Here is a 22982-nt window from a genome sequence, read left to right on the forward strand (position 1 = left end):
GTTTTAGATCCATTCACAGGAAGATGGTTAAGAAGTGATAAAATGCAAGAGAAACGATGAATGTCTGACATATCAATATTTGACCGGCCGGCTCAAAAGCCCTTAAAAAGTATGCCAAGATGAATTTTCACTTTCGTACACAGTTTAAGAGTGTATGCTCTATGCTTTGAAGTGATATATAAATTGTTAAAATTTGACCATCCCAACCCAATCAAAAAGTGAGTGATATAAGAGAGAGTTACGAGGTGCAGTTTCACAGAAAAGAGGATTTAAAGATTAGAGCCAGAAAAGAGATTACTCCTCGAAGATAAGACAAACTTTGAGAATTTGAGTCAGTCAACCCTAGTGACTATTTTGGTTCATTACAGAGAATCCTAATCTGCAACTTTGAATGGATTTTAAGCCAGGTGGTCACACACAGACACACATACACACACATACATATGTTTGCATCTGAAAGTGGCATTGCCATTTTAATGTATAAAGAGAACTTGCCTTTAGACAAAGATATGTCAAAAAGCACTAATTGTGTTAATATGTATGTTTTTGCACGATTGAGTGTCTTTAAAAAAAAAAAGCTATATTGTTGTCAAGGGACGTGACTGTTTGAAAGGGAAGATCAAGTGTGCTGCCTGACTCGAATCGCATTCCTCGTGGAAGAGATTCGCCCCTGCAGAGCCCTCATCGTGTCTCCAGTATCAAAATTCATTGGGTAATTTTCCTCCTCGGTAAACAGGATCCATATCAGCTCGGAATCACGTACTGCTCTGCTCTCGCTCCCGTTTTGCAATGAAAATGATGCTGGATGTCATTACGGTCCATCTCGCCCGGAGCTGAATGGTGTTCCCTCAGCTCCAGTCTAAATCTTCTCCTTACTGTCTGCCTCCTGGTGTTATGTCGTTACCCCCCCCCTCCCCCCAGTTTATCCCCTCCTCCTCTTCCCATTCTCCTCTTTTCCCCTTCTGCAATTGAAGTACTATAACATCCTCCTCATTAATGGGTCAAGCTATGTCCTAATGGTCTCAGCTCCAATTTGCTGTTTGTATAATATGATCATTATCCCGGGCGGGGGAATGGATGATGAGTTTTTAGGGAGATGTGTTTGTGTGAGTGTGTTGGGGGGAATGGGGGGGGGGGGGGAGGGGAGGGTTATGTTGAGGGATGGTAGATGTAGGGAAGAGGGGAAAGAACTCATAATGGGAGTGAAGTGAAGAGATTCCTGGAAGAAGAAGACATAACGTGGTTCTCATTAACATTCCTGAGAGATGGAGGCTCATCAGTGGATTTAGGATGATGACTAGCTGATATTGGTGCCATGGGGGCTACCTCCTCCAAGTAGGTTGATCTTCCAGGTCCTCATTCTGGCCCCAGCAGTGATTGCCTTCCCGCATCATCTTTTAAAAAACTGTGCTAAAATCCCGCCCGATACCACACGCTGTGCAGCGCTTCTTAATTAGCCCACTTCTTAGTCATCGTCGCTCAGATAACCAAACAAGGAAATGCCATTAAGAGAGTTAAGTTTGCACATCTTTCTTAAAAAACATTGTGGATGAGTGGAAATGAGCAAGGATTATTTCAATATCTCTCTGAAAAGTTTGGGAAATCACCTGTCTGGAACATAGGTCCCTTCTATCAAAATGTTGTTGAAGTTCACTGGAGTCTGTATCATTCAAAAAAACAGTAATGTGTGTTGGAGTCATAGTAAATGGAAAACATTTTTGTTTTAAGAGTTATTTCGTAGCAATCAAGCATTTGTTGCACAATAAAGAACAAAATGATTCAACCTATAAAAGAGATTGACAATGTGCTATTTCAAATGATAGCTACATAAGTTTGCTACAAACAGCTAGATTAAGCTTATTGTTACAGTACTGTAATTGCTTGAGAAAAACGTAAAATTGTAGACTACAAGACGCTATGCACACTTCATATTCGTGTCTTTCCAGTCGAAGTGTGCATTCTGTGTAAAAACTGTATTCTGCTGTTAAGCATCCACGCACACAGGTTTATGCCCACTTGGCCGGGGTAATTCCTTTTAGTTTATTCTATCATTTTTTTTTTTGAAGTTGTGTGCTCTCAGCATTGCCAGCATGTGTGGAATACTCTAAAAAGTCAAGTACACTTTTGATAACTCTCAAGAGCAAATCAGTACAGAGTGATAATAAACAGACTTTTTATACAGTTAAGATTAACTCGCGATGTGTCTTTTGTTTCATTTCCCCCACACAGTATACCCTCAAGAGAAATGCGCTGATGTTGGAGGTACCGGTGTCAGTACGATGGAACGGAGCCAATGACATCGACGGCACCAGCAACAACAGTGGTAGGGGCAAGAAAACTTGAATCTAAATTGTCTTTCATGAAATCAAGCGAACAGGAGAATGGGATGTGAAATGTGCATTTGCAAATTGTTCTTTCACTCATTTTCCTCTTTTTTTTTCTCTCTGTTTTTCTTCACTGGTAGTTTTATAGACAGTGTTTGTTATTCACTGCTGGATGCAATGTATGTATGTAACAATCTAAGCTGGTCGTATACGTAGATGCTACCAGTCTTTCTGATATTGTGATGGAAGTCAGCTGTGGAAAAAAAAAAACCCTGACACTCAATTTTTCTTTTACATGCTTCAAAAAGTGAAAATATGCAAGCATATAAAAAAAAAATTCTAGTTTTAGTATATGCTTGTAGTAGTAGGTGATTTGGATTTTTCTTGGTACTATTTCATCCCTTATCTATTTATACTCTCCGTGGTTAAAAAAGAAAGAAAATAGAAGAACACCACCACCATAGAGACAGCATGCATCCACAAGAGAAAACCCATATCTAGTGCTATCATTCAGTCTGCATTGCATATAGCATTAGCAAGCCCACATCACTGTACCAACAACAGATAATGCAGGATGCACCTGATTTTATGGATAAAACAGAAACAATTATTGAGCGCATGCATTAACTTGAGCCAATTTTACGACGCAGTATTACAACATGCCCAATGGGCCCGATTACAACATGTCCATGAAGTCAAGCATTTTTGTTGTCATAGTAATTCCTTCCTGTCAAAGAAGTGTCAAGCGGATAATTCTTTCGACTCTTCAAAAAGGATTGTATTCGAGACAGGGCAAAATGTCCGGTGTACCACTAGAGCTGTGAGTTGTTCTGCTATAGCACTATCATTATTGTGGATGTAAATCTCATTGCAGCATGAATAGATTTCTTATCAGAGCAACAATTACCTCAATTAGCATCTCGATCCTCTGCTAATATATGTTATGTGGGTTATCAGAAAGGAAAGTGGGTTTAAGGGAGAATGTCTCTTCATATGTGTAAGGATTGAAAGAATGCAACAATATCAGTAGAACACATCAGTGAAAGTTTTAGGAAAACTGGAAAGTCTGTTCAAAAGTTATGAATTTTTGAAGTTTCAATGCTGCCATCGTTCGATGAGAAGACTCCTACAGCTTGTGATGTCGTGTGTAGAACGATGTATAAAAGGAAAAATAAAGAAAACTCGACATATTTTCACTTTTCTCACATAATAGACCATTTGACTTGCCTCTTTCAGAAGGCAGGGGGAATTATATTACCCTTAACATACACATATATCAGTAGAGAGTCGAGAGAATGTGCACTTTTTTCAAAAAATGAAATTTTGTAGAAATCTCCTTTTATTTTCCTGATATCTTTCTACTCATGTGACATCATACTCTGTAGTGGTCTTCTCATCCAGCAGTGACTGCACTGAAACTGTAGAAATTCATTACTATTGAACGAATTGCCCAATTTTCCTCATATTTTCCATGATGTGTTCTACTGATATTGCTGCATTCACTCGGTCCACATGTATATAAAGGTGAACGTGTCCTTTAATTAGCATCTCAATTCTCTGCCAGTATATGTAAGGTGGGATATCAGAAAGAAAAGAAGGTTTGCATAATGCATTCTCTGTTGATGAATAGATGAAAAATAATCCCTGGAGTAGGTGAGAGTTGAACATGGTGAAATATTGTTTGTCTGCCCCAGGGAATATCACCTTGTGTGCACATTTTCTTTGTCTGTGTTTGTTTTTAATGTGTGTGTATATTAACACGCTGTTAACTAATAACATCATCTCCACGTGTTCCTGGCTTTGAGCTCACTTGGCTGCGTAATGCGTGCTCAGCCCCGAAATGAAGCCTTCGTTATTGATTTACGATGGGGAACCCTCGAGCTGCGTTTTAATTGCGCGTTGTGATGTTGTCGCACATGCTTGGCACATTGTAAGACTCGGGGGGGGGGGGGGGGAACTGTGTGTTTTCCTGCAGTAGGGAAACAACAGCTTAGCAAACATCAATGGCATAAAAAAAAAGGAATGTTTCTGCATCACATTTTACATCAGGCTATTCTTGTAAATGCCAGGCTGACTTTCTCAACTCATCTTCGCTCGTTAATGATAGCTGCCGCATTCACATTGCACACATGAAAGACGCATTATAATGTGTTAACCAAGTGGTGAATGCCCTGGGATGGCTCTTGTTCAAGTGCAATGTGAGGTGCATAATATACAGCAAGCAGTGCTTCAATTCTGGAGACATTATCATCCTTGGAGTACATTCCTGAGTTAAACATACACAAAAACTATAGGAAAAGGGTGGCATATTCGGCATTGTCTCTGCAGCAGGCGGAGTTTGGAAGAGAAATATGACTCCATTTTCAAGATGCCTGGAAAAAAAGAGGGTAAATTTGATGAAAGAAAGCAGTGAAAGTTTCATTTGAACAAAAATATATATTTTCAGAAAGGGAACCATCAAAGGCTTCATGTGTTCCATGTCCTATTGTTGTTGATTTATTGAGATACATGTATGTCAACTGGAGCATAAGTAGAATTTTGTTTTAAACTTTCAATCTATTTCAAGAGCTAGAGGCAGAAGAGGCATTAGTTCTTCATCAAATGTTGTCAAGCTGTAAGCACATGGACAATTAAACTCCTTTGCCTTTTGTCATTTTTGATACTCATCAACTCATTAGTGACAATTCCCCAAATTACCTTTTTTTTTGCAGAGCTTGATCAAATGTTGGGTGAGTGCGATGATCAGAGGTTCCTGCTGCATATGAAAGAAAAGATTGAAATGAAAGGGGGGGGGGGGTCATGAAATAATACCAGTGTTTTGTCTGCTATTCAGTAGAAGCCACTTTGATGCTGAAACAAATCATACTAGTGGCTTTCATCATTGTAGTTTCAAATTAAAAAGGAATGAGGAAAGGGAGGCTAATTATGGGAGGTTATTTGAGCAACTTCACAATGGAGGCAAGTTTTCTCCTGTGCTGTACTTAACCCCTCTGCTCTGTTTATCTTCTTTATTAACCTGTTCCATACTGAATTCTGAAATCCCCATAGACTTAATACACAGGCCACCTGGTTCCCGTATGGAACGGGTTAACACAGGCACAGATTTCAAATGTAGAATTCAGCAAGTGCAGTCTCCCTGATGTAAAAGACTTCCTGATTTTTGAAGGAAATTTACTGAAACTTTGACTACCGATATTTCTTTGACCATGATAGGAAGAATAAACAGTTGTGTGGAAAATTGTTCACATTCTTATTTCTTTTTTTAATCAGTGAGGCCAATTTCTCATGAAATGATATATTTGTGGTGGCATTCAGATATCAGCTTGATACATTACATAGTCATACTGAAAAGCATTATATTTCAGTATCATCTCATTTTCATAGCCAAAGAAATGTAAGGATAGGCCTCCTATATCTTTTTAGGGCTTTTGAGACTTTATCCCAACTCAGAAATTAGTCATGTATATTGATCCCAAGCCATTTGTTCATAATAACAGCATTCAGTGCACTGGATTTCACTATGTTCCCGGCAATAATTCTTACATTCTCCCAAAATAGTTAAATAGTTAAGGACTGTCAAAAAGATGGAAATCTCAATATTTCTGTTCTTATGGAAATGAAGTTCAACCCAAGTGTTCTTTAATTGGTAGTTGACAACTGAAGACATCAAAACTATACTGAAATACGATCATTCCATCACTCACATATTTGAAAAAACACACCAAAAAAATGTTGAAGGGTATGAATAATTATGCTGTCAACTGTACATGTCAAAAGCTACCCGGCTTTTGGAATAATTGTTGCCCACTGAGATGTATGTAACATGTGAGTTTCTCCTTGAACGCTCTTTGGAATCTCATGATATTCACAGTGCAATGCTTAGTGGTGTGATGTGGGAGTTTCCTTTGTTTATTCCTGAGTGGATTTTTTTTGTTTTGTTTTGTTTTTCCCTGGCATTGTAAAGAAAGGTTCTGTGCTCAAAAGGGCTTGGCAAGACGTACCAATACAATGAACACGTTCTCCTGAATACTGCTGCTTCCTGCGTCTCTTCATAGGCTTTATTTCTTTTAATGCGTGTGTTATTGTGTGGGAATGAATGCATGTGGGTGGTAATGATTTGAATGTAATTTGATTGCTCCCCCACTTAATTTGGCTCCTTTTTTAACCGCTAATTGATTTACAGCTCATTAATTGTGCAGCGGTACACAGCGAGGCTCTCGTCAGGTATTAAAAGTAATGCCTGCGCCTGCCTATCAATGAAGCAGAAAGCTGAAGTTACCCAATAATTGCATCAGCTTTTAATAGCATCAGACGATTTTCTCACACTGTCGAATCCATGCTGCAGCCTACGATGTAGCTCATGACCGTATCTTGTGAGATGGCACATATGGGATGTATACAAACTTTTTTTTCCCCTTCTTTTTTAGACTTTTTATATTTGAGAGCCAATTTCTGTGACGGGTGATGGGTGCAGCGTTTTGTTCCCCGGGAGCGAGGATTTATTAGGCTTCATGATCCCTTTTCCAGAGGGGATTAAATAATTAGGAGGGGAAACGGGGCAAAGTGAGATGAATGTCCCGACAGGCAAGTGATGGACAACCTTGTCGGAATTCTCAGCTCGGGAATGACAGCGACAGGAATTCATTACCACTTTAGGCAGGAAGACTTTAGACAGCCTCTCGTGTGGAAGATAGAACAGAAAAAAAAGAATACAAATTTAAAGGAGAAAATTACCAGGACAAAACTATAACTGATGCCAGGGATGTGGAGAGTGCAGTTTGGGATTTTTTCTGCTTTTAAAAAAAAATTATTTATTTCTTTTCTTAGTGTTTGACAGGCATTCATAGTGTTCAAAATATAATGGAGAGAAATGTTCAATTGTGAACAAGTTTCAGATGTTAACAGCAATAGCTACCCAGTCTTCCTCATTCTGTAGAAGGCTGCCTGAAAAGTTAAATACATATAGCTCTTAATATTCTACTTATAGGAAAATGTAAATGCCTCCTTCATTGGGAATCATTTTTAGCCTTTTTATATCTCAAGTCCCTATTTGCTCCATGAAACCTCCCTGATTATGATGTGTATAATATACTGCCACCCCATTGACAGTGTATGTGAGAGAGTGAATTTTCTTGGGTGATCTTTGTTTTTGTTTCTGTTTCTCAGGCAGTCACATGGTGGACATTATTCATGTACCCTACACCTACACCTATTCACTGTGCTGTGTGCCTCTTCGTACTACTGCAGTTGTCGTAAAATGTCATTATGTGCGCTGCACTCGTGAAACGATAATGGTCTCAGGCGATCATGTGATCAGCTGATAATCACTCCATTCGCCATGCCGGGGACATTTTACCCCACGGCTTAATCGCCCCACAATGTTTGTGTCCGTTGATGAATCCTGGGTTAGATTTCATGCCACTCTGGCCAGGCAGTGTCTCTGCTGATAAAATAAAAACATTAATTATAATTTTTAGGTGTTGATATCATCATGGACTGAAATGTGTTTCATCATCAATTTTACTCCGCGTTGTAGGGATTTTCTTTTTCCGTTGTCGGGGAAAAAGAGAAAAGAAATTTTATTGCCCGATCAAGATCTGTTAATGTTGGGGAAACGTGGGGTTCCACTTTATGGTTCAGTGAACCCAACTTTCTTGCAAAAGAAATGTAGTTTGCAGCTAAATCACTGACGCAAGAGTTTATTTGAAGCATCTTCTTCTCCAGAAGTATATTGCCTTTTTGGATCTAAGATGCAATTACTTTATGTCATTGTCCATTTTTGGCCGGCCCGTCCTGTCATCCAAGATGCAACATCTTAGGTGTGTATTACATGGCAGCAAATGTGTTCAGGAGTCACAAATCAGCAATGCTGCCTGGAAAATCCTGACTTGGAGTAATACTTTCGATGTGCAATGTTTTTCACATTACTTCCTGTGTAGCTGTGTTGGAATCATAAGTGACTTTTACGACAAATCTTATTTCTCTTGCCTTCAGTGATTGTGAAGGTAGCTATATGCAGTAACTTTTTTTTGTACTGTGCATACTGTGCGAGCGTCGTATGTTGTAATCTTGCTTTCCAGATGTTACATGACTCCAGGCAGTGTAAAAGTGGAGCTCATGTTCATACGTCAACACGCATTTGCGAAGAGATCTGAATGAAGGGATTACGCGTGTGCGATGTGCACAGAGACCTTTAAAAGGGCCTATTTGTCAACATGTTGACATGAATCTCTCACTTTTGAAAGCATGCCCCATGCTGTTGTTCTTCAAGGCACTGTATCAGCTATCACAGACATGGAGATTGAGCTCTAAATATCCTCTCCCCACTGGCAGCCTGTGTATAACAATATAAAATGTCAGTGACATTTTGAAGAGCAATCCTCAGAGGATGACATAGTACACCCCCAAGCAGTAGGTTCAGTGTACATGCTGCGGTTCGGTCAATGTCGAATAAAACAAATTGCCATGACATGATTACTTCAATATCAACTCTTGGTGTACCACATTCACGCACCTGACTCAGTTAACGGCTTGCCAGCTTTGCATACTTTTTTGCTCAGGCGCACAACCGTGCATGCACCAATCAATATATTGCAATAGATCACAGCACATTGAAAGTGTCCTGGCTGTAGATTTGTTCTGATATTAAATTAACATCATGGTAAAGCTTGCAATTGTCTCTGCAATTTTTACTGTACTGCCTTCCTAGCATAAACGCTTCTATAAAAAGTTACTTAGCTTTGAAATACAGAATGTTTTTCCAGAAGCTCTCATGTATTGTTGATTCAGAATTATGTGGTGTGCAGGAGGTTTCCGCCTTAGCGCACAAAGAGTTAACGAATCTAAAGATTTGTAGAAAGGAGAGAGTAATATTGGAGACGGATTAATGTGATAAATTGTCAGAGAGTCCATAATCATTTCTGCTGTTTGCGTCTTGTCGTATCCAATATCCACAGTGACGCTGTATAACTGTGCTTTCGAGAGGGATAGCTGCAGTCGCTGTCTGTCGCCAACCGTCACCCCTTCCGTCCTGCAGTGCGGATGGTGCCGCGGCACGTGCGGCGTCGAGAATTCCCCCCAGTGCGGCGGCGCCGACTGGATTCCGCAGAGATCGAACCAGAGCTGCCCGGGACCTGTGGTGTATTCGGTAAGTCAGCAAGCGTTCTCTCCTTACAGACCCAGGACGGCCGAGGGTGGGTACGGCCCACTCCCAGTGGGGGCCAGATTGTATGCTGGCTGTCAAGATCACTCTTAAAAGCAGTGTTATGACTGCCGTATTGGTTTGCAAGAAGAATTGGGGCTGTTGCTAATGAAATTCAAAAGCACGGAGCTAGTCTCTTCAGCATCGCCATATCGGCTTTTGTTTGTAGGGTATGCTGGTAATGTAATAGTGCGCTGTTTAAAAAACATAAGGTTGTTGTTATCTTCAGTAGATTGCGACTTCATAATGGTTCTATCGGCATTTCTACTGGATGTGCACCAGTGAACGTTACTAGGATAGCACTGCATCTTTCTGGCAGGACAAGTTGAGATCATTTTTTTCTTATGTCTTTAATTCAAGTGTTATTGTGTTCTTGGAAATGTGCCAAAACTCGTATACTGGTGTTATTAATGAGAATGTTCATCTTTTTTCTTTTTTTCTTTTTTTTTTAGGAACACACTTTTGTTTTTACATAAGGCCACAATTTTACTAGACACATATCTTACTTTTAGAAACACTTTTTTCCTTGCATAAGGCCACGGTTATATTTGACACATATCTTATTTTTAGAAATACTTTTTTCTTGCATAAGGACACAGTTTTACTGCACACATCTTTTCCTCAGTAGTACCTAATTGTAAGAAGGAAAGTTCCTCAGGTTAAATTTGCCTGTGTTTATGTGTACAGATAATGCCATCTTCCGGCCCCATCGAAGGCAACACTCTTGTAGAGATTGTTGGGAGTGACCTCGGCTTGACCTTCCACGACATCATCAGGATTCAGATTGGCTCTGTGTCATGTGACCCAGCAGGGCTTGAAAGTAGTTACCAAGTGGGCACCAGGTGGGTTACTACTGTGAAGGGATTAAAGGGGTATTATGGTCTGGAAAAAGATTATAAGTCCTCTGCCACGCAATGGATTTAAAAATGCTAATAATCAGCATTGTTCTCCCCCTGTCTATCTCTATCTATCTATCTATCTATATTTCTATCTATCTATCCATCCATCTATTATCTATCTATCTGTCTGTCTATCTATCTATCTATCTATCCATCTATCTATCTATCTATCTATCTATCTATCTGTCTGTCTATCTATCTATATCTATCTATTTATCTATCTATCTATTTATCTCTATATCCAGTTATCTATATATTTCTCTTTCTCTCTGCCTCTTTCTCTATCTTTATATTTATCTATGTATGTATGTATATATATATATATATGTGTGTGTGTGTGTGTGTGTGTGTGTGTGTGTGTTTGTTTGTTTGTGTGTATGTGTGTGTGTGTGTGTGTACAATATGTATACACGTATATATTTTTCTCTTTCTCTACATATCATACATTGATAAAGAAATTGGTAATGGCAGTGAAAATGGAGATAATGGTGCTATTCATAATGATAATACCAGTAAGAAGAACAACCAGAAGGAAGAGAAGAATGATGATTATGATAAAATATGCTATTCTGTATTTATCACATTAATCATGATAACCATTGTCATCCTCAGTATGTCATTCTGTTCATAGTACACAATCATAATAGGGGTCAGGAATTGTAATACCTGGGGGGTGTTTCATAAAGCTGCTCATAAAGTTACTAACAACTTTACGAACGACTGGTGATCAGTTCTTGTGCTGAATTATGGAAATTCTGATAGGTACAATAGTGTATAGCACATCAGAACTGATCACCAGTCGCTCGTAAGCTGTTCGGAACTTTGCAAACAGCTTCATGAAACAGAGCCCAGTTCTATCTTGTGGCACCAATTTCATTTATTTCTATCTATACGTTTCCTAAAAATATCTTGAGGTTGGAAGAATTGCTAGCATTTTCTTCTTTTCAATGAAACCATTCTGACAGCACTTTACTAATGGATTCATGTCTGAATTTAACAATCCCTGAACTGTAGACACCACATACAAATTCAAGCTTCCTTACTCAGATAACAAACAAATGTGTACTGGAGTGACCAGGATGAAAATAATGCTGATGAGACTGACTTGTGTTATTGCAGGCATTTTCGTTTGTTTGTTTTGAGGAGAGTAGAGGAGGATTTATTTTTAGGCTAAAAGGTTTGGGGACACTTATTTCCTGTCAAACTCCCAGAGGAAATATGGACTGTGCTGCGGCAAACATGCTAGTGGTGTTGTAAATCCCTGTTAAAGCTCCATTAACTGAAATCAGCAAGCATGGTGGAGGCTGTGTTGTGGGGGTCTAATTTCATTACCGATGATGAATAGGGAAAAGGGGGGGGGGATGGGGCAGGGCATATAAGCCTCCCCTCCCCCTTGCTTTGCCCTGGACACAGCTGATGTCCTCTCAAGGGGGGGGGGGGGGGAAGCTCTTATGTAACATGCATCAAAAGTAATCTCATCATTCTATTTGTGACTCACTACCCCCGCCAATGTCCTCACCAAGGTGACGCGGTAATTTCGGCAAGACTCCCTTCTGAAATAATGAATGCAAATTGTGCAGTGCTATTAAGGATATTGGCCATTTTTATGTTTTAAATGCTCAGGTTTAAAAGTAAAGTTTTTGCTAGTGGGTGTCCATCATTACAAGGCATGGCATATCTGTCACAGACACATGTGGATGGTGGATTGAGACACATATGTGGACAGTGAATTGAAAATTTAGAGAATTTTGTTAGTCTTTACTTTCTATATTCTTGTCTACAGTGTATTGGTATATATAGATAGATTTGAATGTTGACTATTAAACAAAATAGAGTTTAAAGTCAGTGTTTGTGGCACAAGATATCAAGTGTTATTCATATCATTGTTCTTGTTGTGTCACCTTTGGAAATGTCATGGTTCTGGTTGATTTGTATTTTTGTAAAAAAAAACATATATATGTTATCACTGTCAACAGATATTCCTACCACACTGTACATTCTTCATTTGTATCTGCAAGAAATCCCCCAGTGGATTTCAACACTGTTCTTCAACAACATGCTGTTTTCCTTCTAATTCTTCATTTTTTTTCTCGTTATCTTCAAGCCTACTAGTATGTGCCCATCAATCTCCCTCCCTCTCTCTCTCTCTCTCTCTTTCTCTTCCTCTCTTTCTTTTTGGATAGGCAGATAATGAATATATTACAGATATTGCCTTTTTAAAGGTAAAGTATAACACTTGTCGTCCCCACAAGCGTTATATTTCCCCCAAGAGATTAATTTTTTCAGAAGCACTGTGGGAGACTGTCGTTGCGAGAGGAGGATACAACTCCCAAGCGACTGTCAAGTACTCAAATTCCAACAATAGAGAGGGCAATATTGTTTATATTGCATGGTTTAGATATCAGAATATGCATCTGTCGGCAGCCAGTCAAATTCTTGGATTATATTATGTGTGTGACATCATGTCACTGCTTGCAATAATGTGCAGTATAATGATTTCAATCCACACTGCATTAGTCATGTGATTGCATTATGACCAATCATGGACCAGTATTATAGGCCTTATGATATCTGTCATATATATATATATATATATATATATATACTCATATATATGCACGTACATGTATATGACATTTATCATACATGTACATGTGTGTGTGTGTGTATGTATGTATGTCTGTCTCTTTTTTAGAATGTTGCTAATTATGTTTCTCTCTCTCTCTCTGTCTCTCCCTCATTGCATTTCCCTCAGGGTGAGTTGTGTGACATCTGGGATCAGAAATGAGATGGAGGCAGCCGTGTCTATCACCATCCGAGATTCTCTCAGCAATGAGGTGCAGAGTGGGGGCGCTGTCACCTTTTCTTACAGGGTGTGTGAACGTTGCATGAGATAATGGTTCAGAATACATCTGTAGAAAAAGCTCAGATCTCTTAGTAGCGAGACCTGATTCATGAATGTTGCGTTCTTATTGTGGGGTAATGTTTTTATGTAAAACAGAAAACCCAACAGAACAACTATAAACATGCACACATGAATGCTTCATGCATGAAGCAGAGGCTCTAATAAGGTACATAATGAAAGCATATGCTACTAGAGCATTTCTATGGGGCTTATTGTCCCCGCCGAACGAGTTCGAGCAGGGGACTATGAAATGGGCTCCGTACGTGTGTGTGTCTGTGCGTCCGTGTGTCCGTGCGTCCGTCCGTCCGTGCGTCCGTCCGTGTGTGCGTCCGTGTGTGATCAAAATGTTCAATTTGCTACTTCTCTGTCATTTATGAGCCAATTTTGATTCTGTTTGCTTTATATGATAGCACTACATGGGAGCTTTAAAACTTCTACACAGAATTTCAGTTGTGACCTTTGACCTTGACCTTTGACCTATATTGTACATTTGCTACAAAATGCTACTCCTTCGCCATTTCTAACCCGATTTCGATTCCGTTTGCTTTAAGTGATGGCACTAGGTGAGGGCTTCAAAACTTCTACACAGAATTTTGACCTTTGACTTCTTTGACCTTTGACCTTGATTTTTGACCTATATTGTACATTTTGTTACAAAATGCTACTCCTTCGCCATTTCTAACCCGATTTCGATTCCGTTTGCTTTATATGATGGCACTAGTTGAGGGCTTCAAAACTTCTACACAGAATTTTGACCTTTGACTTCTTTGACCTTTGACCTTGATTTTTGACCTATATTGTACATTTTGCTACAAAATGCTACTCCTTCGCCATTTCTAACCCGATTTCGATTCCGTTTGCTTTATATGATGGCACTAGTTGAGGGCTTCAAAACTTCTACACAGAATTTTGACCTTTGTCTTCTTTGACCTTTGACCTTGATTTTTGACCTATATTGTACATTGGCTACAAAATGCTACTCCTTCGCCATTTCTAACCCAATTTCGATTCCATTTGCTTTATGTGATGGCACTAGGTGAGGGCTTCAAAACTTCTACACAGAATTTTGACCTTTGACTTCTTTGACCTTTGACCTTGATTTTTTACCTATATTGCACATTTTGTTACAAAATGCTACTTCCGGCGGGGACATATATTACGCACCGCGTAATTTCTACTTTTCCTTGTCTTTGATATCAGACATTTGCATATACAATGCTTTTGATGTACAATATATTTCTCCAAATCCCATAGATTTCCTGCATGGTATATGTAGTTATCTGTGAGCAAAGGGTTAAGATTTGGTCCTGATAAAAGCTCTCCTCATTCAAAATGTCTTGAAATGGGGCTCGGAGGTGGGAGGCAGTTAGCATGGGCGCTACAGTAAGCAACTCCAGGCCACTCTATAGGGAAAGGAACGCACAAGAATATCCTTTCCAGGGGATGTAAAGCCAAAGCAGTTGTTGTTTTCCTTGTACGCTGACTGCTATTAAAGGTGGATCACCATTAGAGTGAGAGTTATCCTTTAATCCTGATGTTTGCATCCAGTGACAAAATGGCATTACCGTGCTGCTGTACTGCATGTATCACTGTCATTATGTCATAGGAAATGCCCATTATCCCGAAGATCTACTGTAGCTTTATGGTGCAAATCTTAAGAGAGGAAGTGTGGATGAATGGCGGTCCATTGCCACAGTGTATATCACCATACCTTGTTGGTTTGACTAAATCAGCATGGATATCCTGAGTATTGTGACCTGACCTTTTCTTCCTGATTGCATATCTAGTAAGGCCCAAGTGTACAGTGTATGAATGTATGTTTACATTGCATTGAACGAAGTGAAGGTGTTTAATAGTTTACAATAGCATAAATGGTCTCCCGGCAATGCTAGGGTAATGATAATAGCAGGGTCCTCTGATTGAGCAGGGGTAGTGCAAACACTGAAGAGGTTACCATTGACAAAGAAGGCCATATCAATATTATCATTATTATTATTAGCTTCATATCTTAGCTCCTTGTGTTCTTTGCCGTAAAATAGCTTTCAAATTTTTTCTTGCCTCTTATGTAGTTCATGACACACATTAGAGATATTAACTGGCTTTGTCTTTTGTAGTATGATTCTTGTCAATGTTATAGATTTAATCATTTTATTAAAAAGTATGTGTATTCAAATAAAGGATTGACTTCAGAGGAAGTCATACAGTCTTGTCTGCGTGAGAAAATGTCATTCTGAATTACATCAGCTTAAATGCCAGTTTTGTTAAAGTTCTCAGAAATTAGCAGAATGCAAATGTATTTATTTGAAATTCCAGGATCCGTCCATTTCGAGCTTCAGTCCGTCGGAAGGACTGGCCAATGGGGGCACCCTCATCTTGATCCGCGGGACTTCGCTCCACACGGGACGCAACATTACGGCTAGTGTGGGCGGGGCCAGTTGCACAGTCATGTGAGTCCATAAAGTCACATGATCAGAGGTGCCAAGAGGTGCCTTGTCTGTTAGACATTGTCTGTCTAGACCTGCAGCATTATCAGTTTCACTTTCTATTCGTGAACGCAGACACGAATGTTTTAGTTGTCAAATGCTAAATACATTGTAGCTGTTTAATTGATTAGTAGTAGTTCGTGTTTACCCATATTTTTGTCATCTTTGAGAATATGGAACATTAGAGGACAATGCCTCTGAAGCACATGAAAGCCTCGTGTCTTTTAATGTTGGTCCTGGTTAATGTTTTATGACTCTTTTACTGATCAGTGCTCAGAAGCTGAAATCTGAGATGGGTGCCTTTCAGAGGGAAGTATTTCATTGGACTCATTGGTGTATGAAGTTTGCTACTGTCAATAGACCATTCTGATGGCTATAGAATGTCAATTATGCATAATAGCCATATATGATTATCCATTCCTTAGTGCCTTTGAGCTCTGAGATACTCATATAAAATGAGATATATTGGACCCCATTTTGTCTCCATTTTGGTATCGTTATTTTCATGATCCATTTATTTCAAGAGTAAGGAATAGATAATACTTTTCAAATGATATCCTACATGCATATTATATTGTATATGAATAGAATGACAATGCTAACCACTGCTTTACTACAGTACGTGTTACAGTGCCGACCGCGGGAAACGTCACGAAAACCCCTAGGGCAAATGCGGGAAGCCCTTTCGTCCGGGCGTACTAGGTAATACGCGGGCGTTTGGACGCGTACAGACGAGGGAAGTCGCCCGCACTTTCACGCTCGTCTAAACACCCGCATTTGCCCGAGCGCTCCAGCGCGGAATTAATGATATGAAAATCAAACTCTCCCGTCAACCATCGGCTACATGAAGGAAATTAGCTGAAATCGATCCGCGAAAATCTTTTGAAAAGTATCAGTAATTTGCCGGATGTTTGCTTTTACGTTCGAAAGTAAAATAATAACCATAACATTCAGCTCCCGAATATGCTAAAGCAAATGTCGAATGATCCCTTTGACGTTTGGAAATGAATAACAATAATACTCCGTACGATGATTAAATAAATGTCGGATGTTTGCTTTTACTTTCGGAAGTAAATAGCAATAACATTCATCTCCGGAAGATGCTAAAATAAATGTCGGATCTTTGCTTTGACGTTCGGAAATGAATAACAATAATATTCAACTCTGTACGATGATAAAAATAAATGCCGGATGTTTGCTTTTACGTTCAAAAGTAAATAACAATAACATTCAGCTCCGGAAGATGCTAAAATAAATGTCGGATCTTTGCTTTGACGTTCGGAAATGAATAACAATAATATTCAACTCTGTACGATGATAAAAATAAATGCCGGATGTTTGCTTTTACGTTCAAAAGTAAATAACAATAACATTCAGCTCCGGAAAATGCTAAAATAAATGTCGGATCTTTGCTTTGACGTTCGGAAATGAATAACAATAATATTCAACTCTGTACGATGATAAAAATAAATGCCGGATGTTTGCTCTTACGTTCAAAAGTAAATAACAATAACATTCAGCTCCGGAAGATGCTAAAATAAATGTCGAATGATCCCTTTGATGTTCGGAAATTAATAACACTAATATTCAACTCCGTATGATGATTAAACAGATGTCGGGTGTTTGCTTTTACTTTCGAAAGTAAATAGCAATAACATTTGGCTCCGGAAGATGCCCAGAAAATGGCAGATGATTGCTTTTTACGTTTGGAGGTGAATAGCAGTAACAGTCTGCTCCATATAATAAAATAAATGTCGGATATTTGCTATTACATTTCGAAATGAAGAACAGTAACATTCAGCTGCGTTTGATGGTAAAGTAAATGTCTGATGTCTGCCTTGACGTTCAAAATGAAAAAACAGTAACATTCGGCTCCGTACGATGCTAAAATGATTGTCGGATGTTTGCTTTTAAATTTGGAAATGAATAACGGTAATGTTCTGCTCCGAACGATGCTAAAATAAATAACAGATTGTTGCTTTTACATTTGGAACTGATTAACGGTATCAATCGGCTCAGTTAGATGCTAAAATAAATAGCGGATGTTTGCTTTCACGTTTGGAAATGAAAAAGGATAACATTCAGCTCCGTAAGATGCTAAAATGAATGTCGGTTGTTTGCTTTAACATTTGAAAATGATTAACGGTAACATTCGGCTCCGTAAGGTGTCAAAATACTAGTAAATGTTGGATGATTGCTTTTGCGATCAGAAATGAATAACGGTAACTTTAGCCTCTTTACAATGCTAAAACAAATGTCGGATAAATCAGATAATTTTGCTTAACATTCGACGTCGTGCGATACCAAGTTGATTGCATAAACCTTCGACACTTCGTTGCTGCTCAATTTTATTTGATCTCGACATTATGGACGCTATACCTATTTGATTTAATTGTCCTTATTTTATCAACTTTCGACATCAGCCGCTACTTTATAGTTTTCTCGATCACTAACGTCGGACGGTATGACCTAATCAACTTTGGACATTGGTCGCTATTTAATAATTTCATCAACCTTACACATCGGTAGCTATTATTCCGATGTTCGTTATTCCGAAGGCTCTCTAGTCCGAAGATTCGTTATTCAGAAGGTATATTGTTCCGTTAATTTCATTTTCGGATTCATGAATCTTCAGAATAACGAACCTTCGGAATAACGCCACAAACGTTCGAATTAACGAACCTGTAGGTTTAGGGAATTTGTGTGTTTCGAATTTAACGACCCTTCGGAATTACGAACCTTCAGAATATTACGAACAGCACCCATCCGATTATCAACCTTCGACATCGATCGCTGCTTACTGATTTTATCAACCTTCGACGTCGACAACGTATTTGATTGACACTTTCTACGTCGATCGCTGCACATTAGATTGGCAAACCGTCGAAGTGTCGATCGCTGCCTATTTATTTACTGGTTCCCCAATTTCTGACTTAGTTACTGATTTAATCTACCTTCAACATCGGTCGGTCATTATATTGTAAGTGGCCACTTATTGTCTCGAGCTTGATATTTCCCAATGGCGTCCACGTCTACACACACACACATAAAAAGAAAGAAAAAGATCTGAGTCTTAAAGGTCTAACGAGGCGTGAAAGTCCTTTGTGTGATGCTTTTAATTGTGTCATTCACAATAGTGTCACGGTCCCTAAGATGGATGAAAGAGGCGCAGATCTTAAGAAGCCACTTGAGTTGAAGTTTAACACCGTCTGTCTATTCTTAAAGTACACGATTTGTAGGGAAAAAAGAAAAAGACAAAGAGAGGGAGAAAACAAAGAAAACGTAGGAGAGAGAGAAGGGTATGGCGAAACCACCAGAGTGGCATTATGTAATCAACAAAGCTGCGTTTAACCATGGAGCTACTAACAGAATAGCTCCATGGTTTAACTTTACTCGAGTCCCCGAGAAGTGGTACTACACGTGCATACATAATGTTTATCTTGGATACATGTACTGTAGGTACCCTTCTCTCCTTTCATAATAAATTGTTTATACGTATCACATAACTATATCAATGCATGTTTACGTCGCAATTTGTCCAATCGGGGTTTTCCCTCTTTAAGGAGTGCTTGCTTTCCAAGAAAAAAAAAAGGATGAAATATGATTATGAGCAAAACTGAATGCATTTAAGCAGCGGAATCGCGCTACATCAATAGCACTCCAAAATCTTCGAGTGATCCCGGAGGTCACTCCGAGTGAAAATGAACATTTTCACTCAAAATTCACTCCAATTTCACTCTAAATTGACTCCGTTTTAAATGTATCCACCCCTTCAAGTGTGATTTTTTTTTTTTTTTTTAGAGAAAGAGAGAGAGAGAGAGAGAGTAGGCCTACTGTGCATTGGAATACGAATCTCTGCTGTGCAGCGATATTATGATCGCTATAAAAACGATCAGTTCGATGAGCAAAGCACGTGCTTGCCCTGCCAGCAGTGAGTGCGCCATGTGGTTCCAACATACTCATCTTGTGTGCCCAGCGTGTTTTTATCACAGAACTCTTGTGTGTAGAGTTCTGTCGTTTTTACGTTATGGTCAATTCATGACGTGTGAGTGCTTCGACTTGACGCCTGTGAGATTGACAGGTGCCGTTTACGAGAATAAAAACTGTCAGTAGTGACTATCAATCCCAAAATCAGTTGCTATATAATAATCAGACTAATTACTTAAATGTAGAGTTACATGTAGTTACATGTATTTCGAATGACAATGCACACATCCCCTTTATCATCACACTTTTGATACGGCGGACAGAAGGCCGTTAAATTTCATTTCAATGATTCGATACAATCATAGCTTTTAAAAGGTCCAATTAAACAAATTGGATATGAAATCACGGTTACAGCTCGTTATTCCGAAGGTTCGTTAGTAAGGTTCTTTAGTCCAAAGGTTTGTTAATCCGAAAATGAAATAAGGTTCGTTATTCCGAAGGTTCGTTAATCCGAAAATGAAACAAAGCTCGACTTACTTCGAAGGTTCGTTACGGACCCTATATCATTTCGGATCCTATATCATTTCGGATCAACGAACCTTCGAGATAACGAACCCTATTTCATTTTCGGATTAACGAACCTTCGGAATGACGAACCCTATGTCATTTTTGGATTAACGAACCTTCGAAATAACGCCGCAAATGTTGGAATTAACGAACCTTTTTTCGTTTTCGGATTAACGAACCTCTATGGTTTAGGGAATTTATGTGTTTCGGATAAACGAACCTTCGGAATAACGAACCTTCGGAATAACGAACAGCACCCGAAATCACAACGTCTTTATCTTGTTAAGATATAAGACAAAAAAAAAAAAGGTCCCTCAGTTCATGAACTTGCAATGTTTCTTTATTGCGTGTGTTTCTAGCTTGTATTTGGCACTCACGGAATGAATGCGCGTACAGTATATGGTAGGCTACATACTCGTGCTCTTGTTGTTGCTGAACATTTCCCCTTCACAGTGATTGTGTGGCATGATCGTTCAGTATGTTCAGATGGTGTTAGTGCGTTGATTAAAATGTTACCACAATAGATGCACGTGTGCTATAACAACGATCTGAGGTCTTTGCTACGCGCTGCTTTCTTGTTTACAAACATTGAATCTTGGTGAACTTAATTCACTATCGTCCCCATGCTAACATGCAAAAGAAGAAAACGCTTTTGTTCTTGTTTATGTGTACCATGCAGTGAACAGAAGGTAGACCTGTAAACTGTGCCGCTAGGCCCTAGCTGTATAGTTTGCACTTTGACGGATTGTCACTGCTCGTCTACTATTCGAAGCGAAATGAAAATCAAACTAGAGATCTCGTGCTGTATACTTTCTCGTACTGTGTACTATATACCATATTTAAAATGCAATTTGTGGTAGTACTTGTCAACACTGTGTTTTTGGCTCAAACTTTTCTCTCTCAAACTTACTTGGTTACGCAGGGGCGGATCCAGGGAGGACCGCAACCTATCAGAATTGTGATTTTGGTGCAAGCTGCATGGCAGTATTGATTTTGAGACACTTCTATGGTCCGTCAGCACCTGATTCTCTTTATGTGACGATGTGCACGTGAAAAGCATTCAAACTTTCCCATGTTTTTGCTCTTGCGTTAAAGGCGTATTAATTCACCACGTACATGAAACAAAACCCCCATAGTTCTGAAATGTGAGTTATAGGGATAGAAACAACCGCTGGAAAAAAAAATTGAATCCGTATGATCGAAAATACAGTACACTATGTGAACGGTTACAGTTTGCTATTCCGAAGGTTCGTTAATCCGAGAATATGAGGTTTGTAACTTGTTATTCCAAAGGTTCATTTATCAAAAAATGAAATAAGGTTCGTTATGCCGAAGGTTCGTTAATCCGAAAATGAAACAAAGGTCCTAATTCCGAAGGTTCTTTACAATCTATAAGAGAAATACTGATATCTCCTTATATTCTAGGCTTTATTACAAAAAATCATGTAGGATGCTTTGCACAACGGACCTATTATGCATCACATGTGATATCTAAAACATCTTTTAAATCACTGCTCCCAAAGGTAAACATATGACCTTTGTGTATCTACTCGTTTGTGTGTATGTGTGTGCGTGTGTGTGTGTGTGGGGGGGGGGGAAATAGTTTCCTCCTTCTTCTTCTTTTTTGTTAGAGTTTATCTTAGTTGATCTTGATACAGTGTACCTCTTTCGGTGCGCCCTTTCTCTTGTTATGTCACTTCATCTGTTTCTACATTTTGAAGCAAAGTAATTTGTTCAAGCATTGTGTATGTCCTCGTAACCGTAATGTGTCATTTTGCTGCGATGAGTTGGTTCTAGTAGGCCCTATTATCGCTGTGAGATGTAATTTTTGTAATAACGTGTTGAGAATAACAGATTTTTGTTTCTGAACGAAAGGAAAATGACGGAATTGTTTTGATAACCAATGTGGATGACGTGTTGAGAATTCTGATTCCTGTTTCTGAACGATCTCATGAATGGTCAACGAAACAAAATACATCATACAATGCAACGTGACTCGCGTGCATTTAGCAAACGAAATGTCTAGACCTTTAAGTTCAAGTAAAATGCATAAAACACAGAATAAGAAAGCAGACAAACTAACAAATATGGAATTAATGACCGCAGACGTAACGTAGGAAAACCTGACACCTATGCTTGAAGAAATTCCCACAAAAGCAGAGCGCAAGATAAAAGAATACATGTGCGTAGTCCATACAGGTCGTGATGCGCTCGGTCGAAATGCGTATGTCGCAGTAAACGAAATTTTAGGCATGTCTACACATGTATATATAAATACTTGAATTCTACATACATTGTATAGTTTTATCTTTACAACAATATATAAAACAACCCCTTTCCGCATCCCTAGAAGTCATAAAAGAAAAAAAAAGAAAATCGCCCTTAAAGTTCAGGTTATGTTCAAGCTCACAACCCGTTTCCCCCCCCCCCCCCCCCCCATGATGCAACAGTCCTGCTTAGCGACGGCGTTAACGCTTCATCGCACACACATAAATGGCGACAGCTTGGGTGTGTGAGAAAATTCATTCTTAAATGGATGCACCCCCATGGCACTCAGGATTATCACTGACCCTCCTATGCCTTTTGTCTATCCACCCTCCTGCTTTAATCCCCCTCCCTTCACCTGTTGGCCTCCTTGCCCATGACCTCCCATCCTCTCCTTTTGTTTTCTTTGTT

The 22982-nt window shown here is 39.2% G+C and overlaps 1 protein-coding gene across 1 annotated transcript in view; it reads left to right on the forward strand.

Annotated features, from left to right (window-relative positions):
• Positions 1 to 22982, forward strand: part of LOC139717617 (plexin-A2-like) — a gene marked incomplete at its 5' end in the record, with an annotated part of 115159 nt that overhangs the window by 54127 nt on the left and 38050 nt on the right. The window contains 5 exons of the mRNA XM_071629124.1: positions 2230 to 2323; positions 9281 to 9471; positions 10213 to 10367; positions 13180 to 13297; positions 15643 to 15776. Coding sequence (XP_071485225.1) covers positions 2230 to 2323; positions 9281 to 9471; positions 10213 to 10367; positions 13180 to 13297; positions 15643 to 15776 — 692 coding nt within the window. The remainder of the gene's footprint in view (positions 1 to 2229; positions 2324 to 9280; positions 9472 to 10212; positions 10368 to 13179; positions 13298 to 15642; positions 15777 to 22982) is intronic.

This window comes from Diadema antillarum, unplaced genomic scaffold, assembly GCF_040938485.1.
Source record: "Diadema antillarum isolate AM-2024a unplaced genomic scaffold, OU_Dant_1.0 scf00000078, whole genome shotgun sequence".
In the NCBI taxonomy this organism is placed as follows: domain Eukaryota; kingdom Metazoa; phylum Echinodermata; class Echinoidea; order Diadematoida; family Diadematidae; genus Diadema; species Diadema antillarum.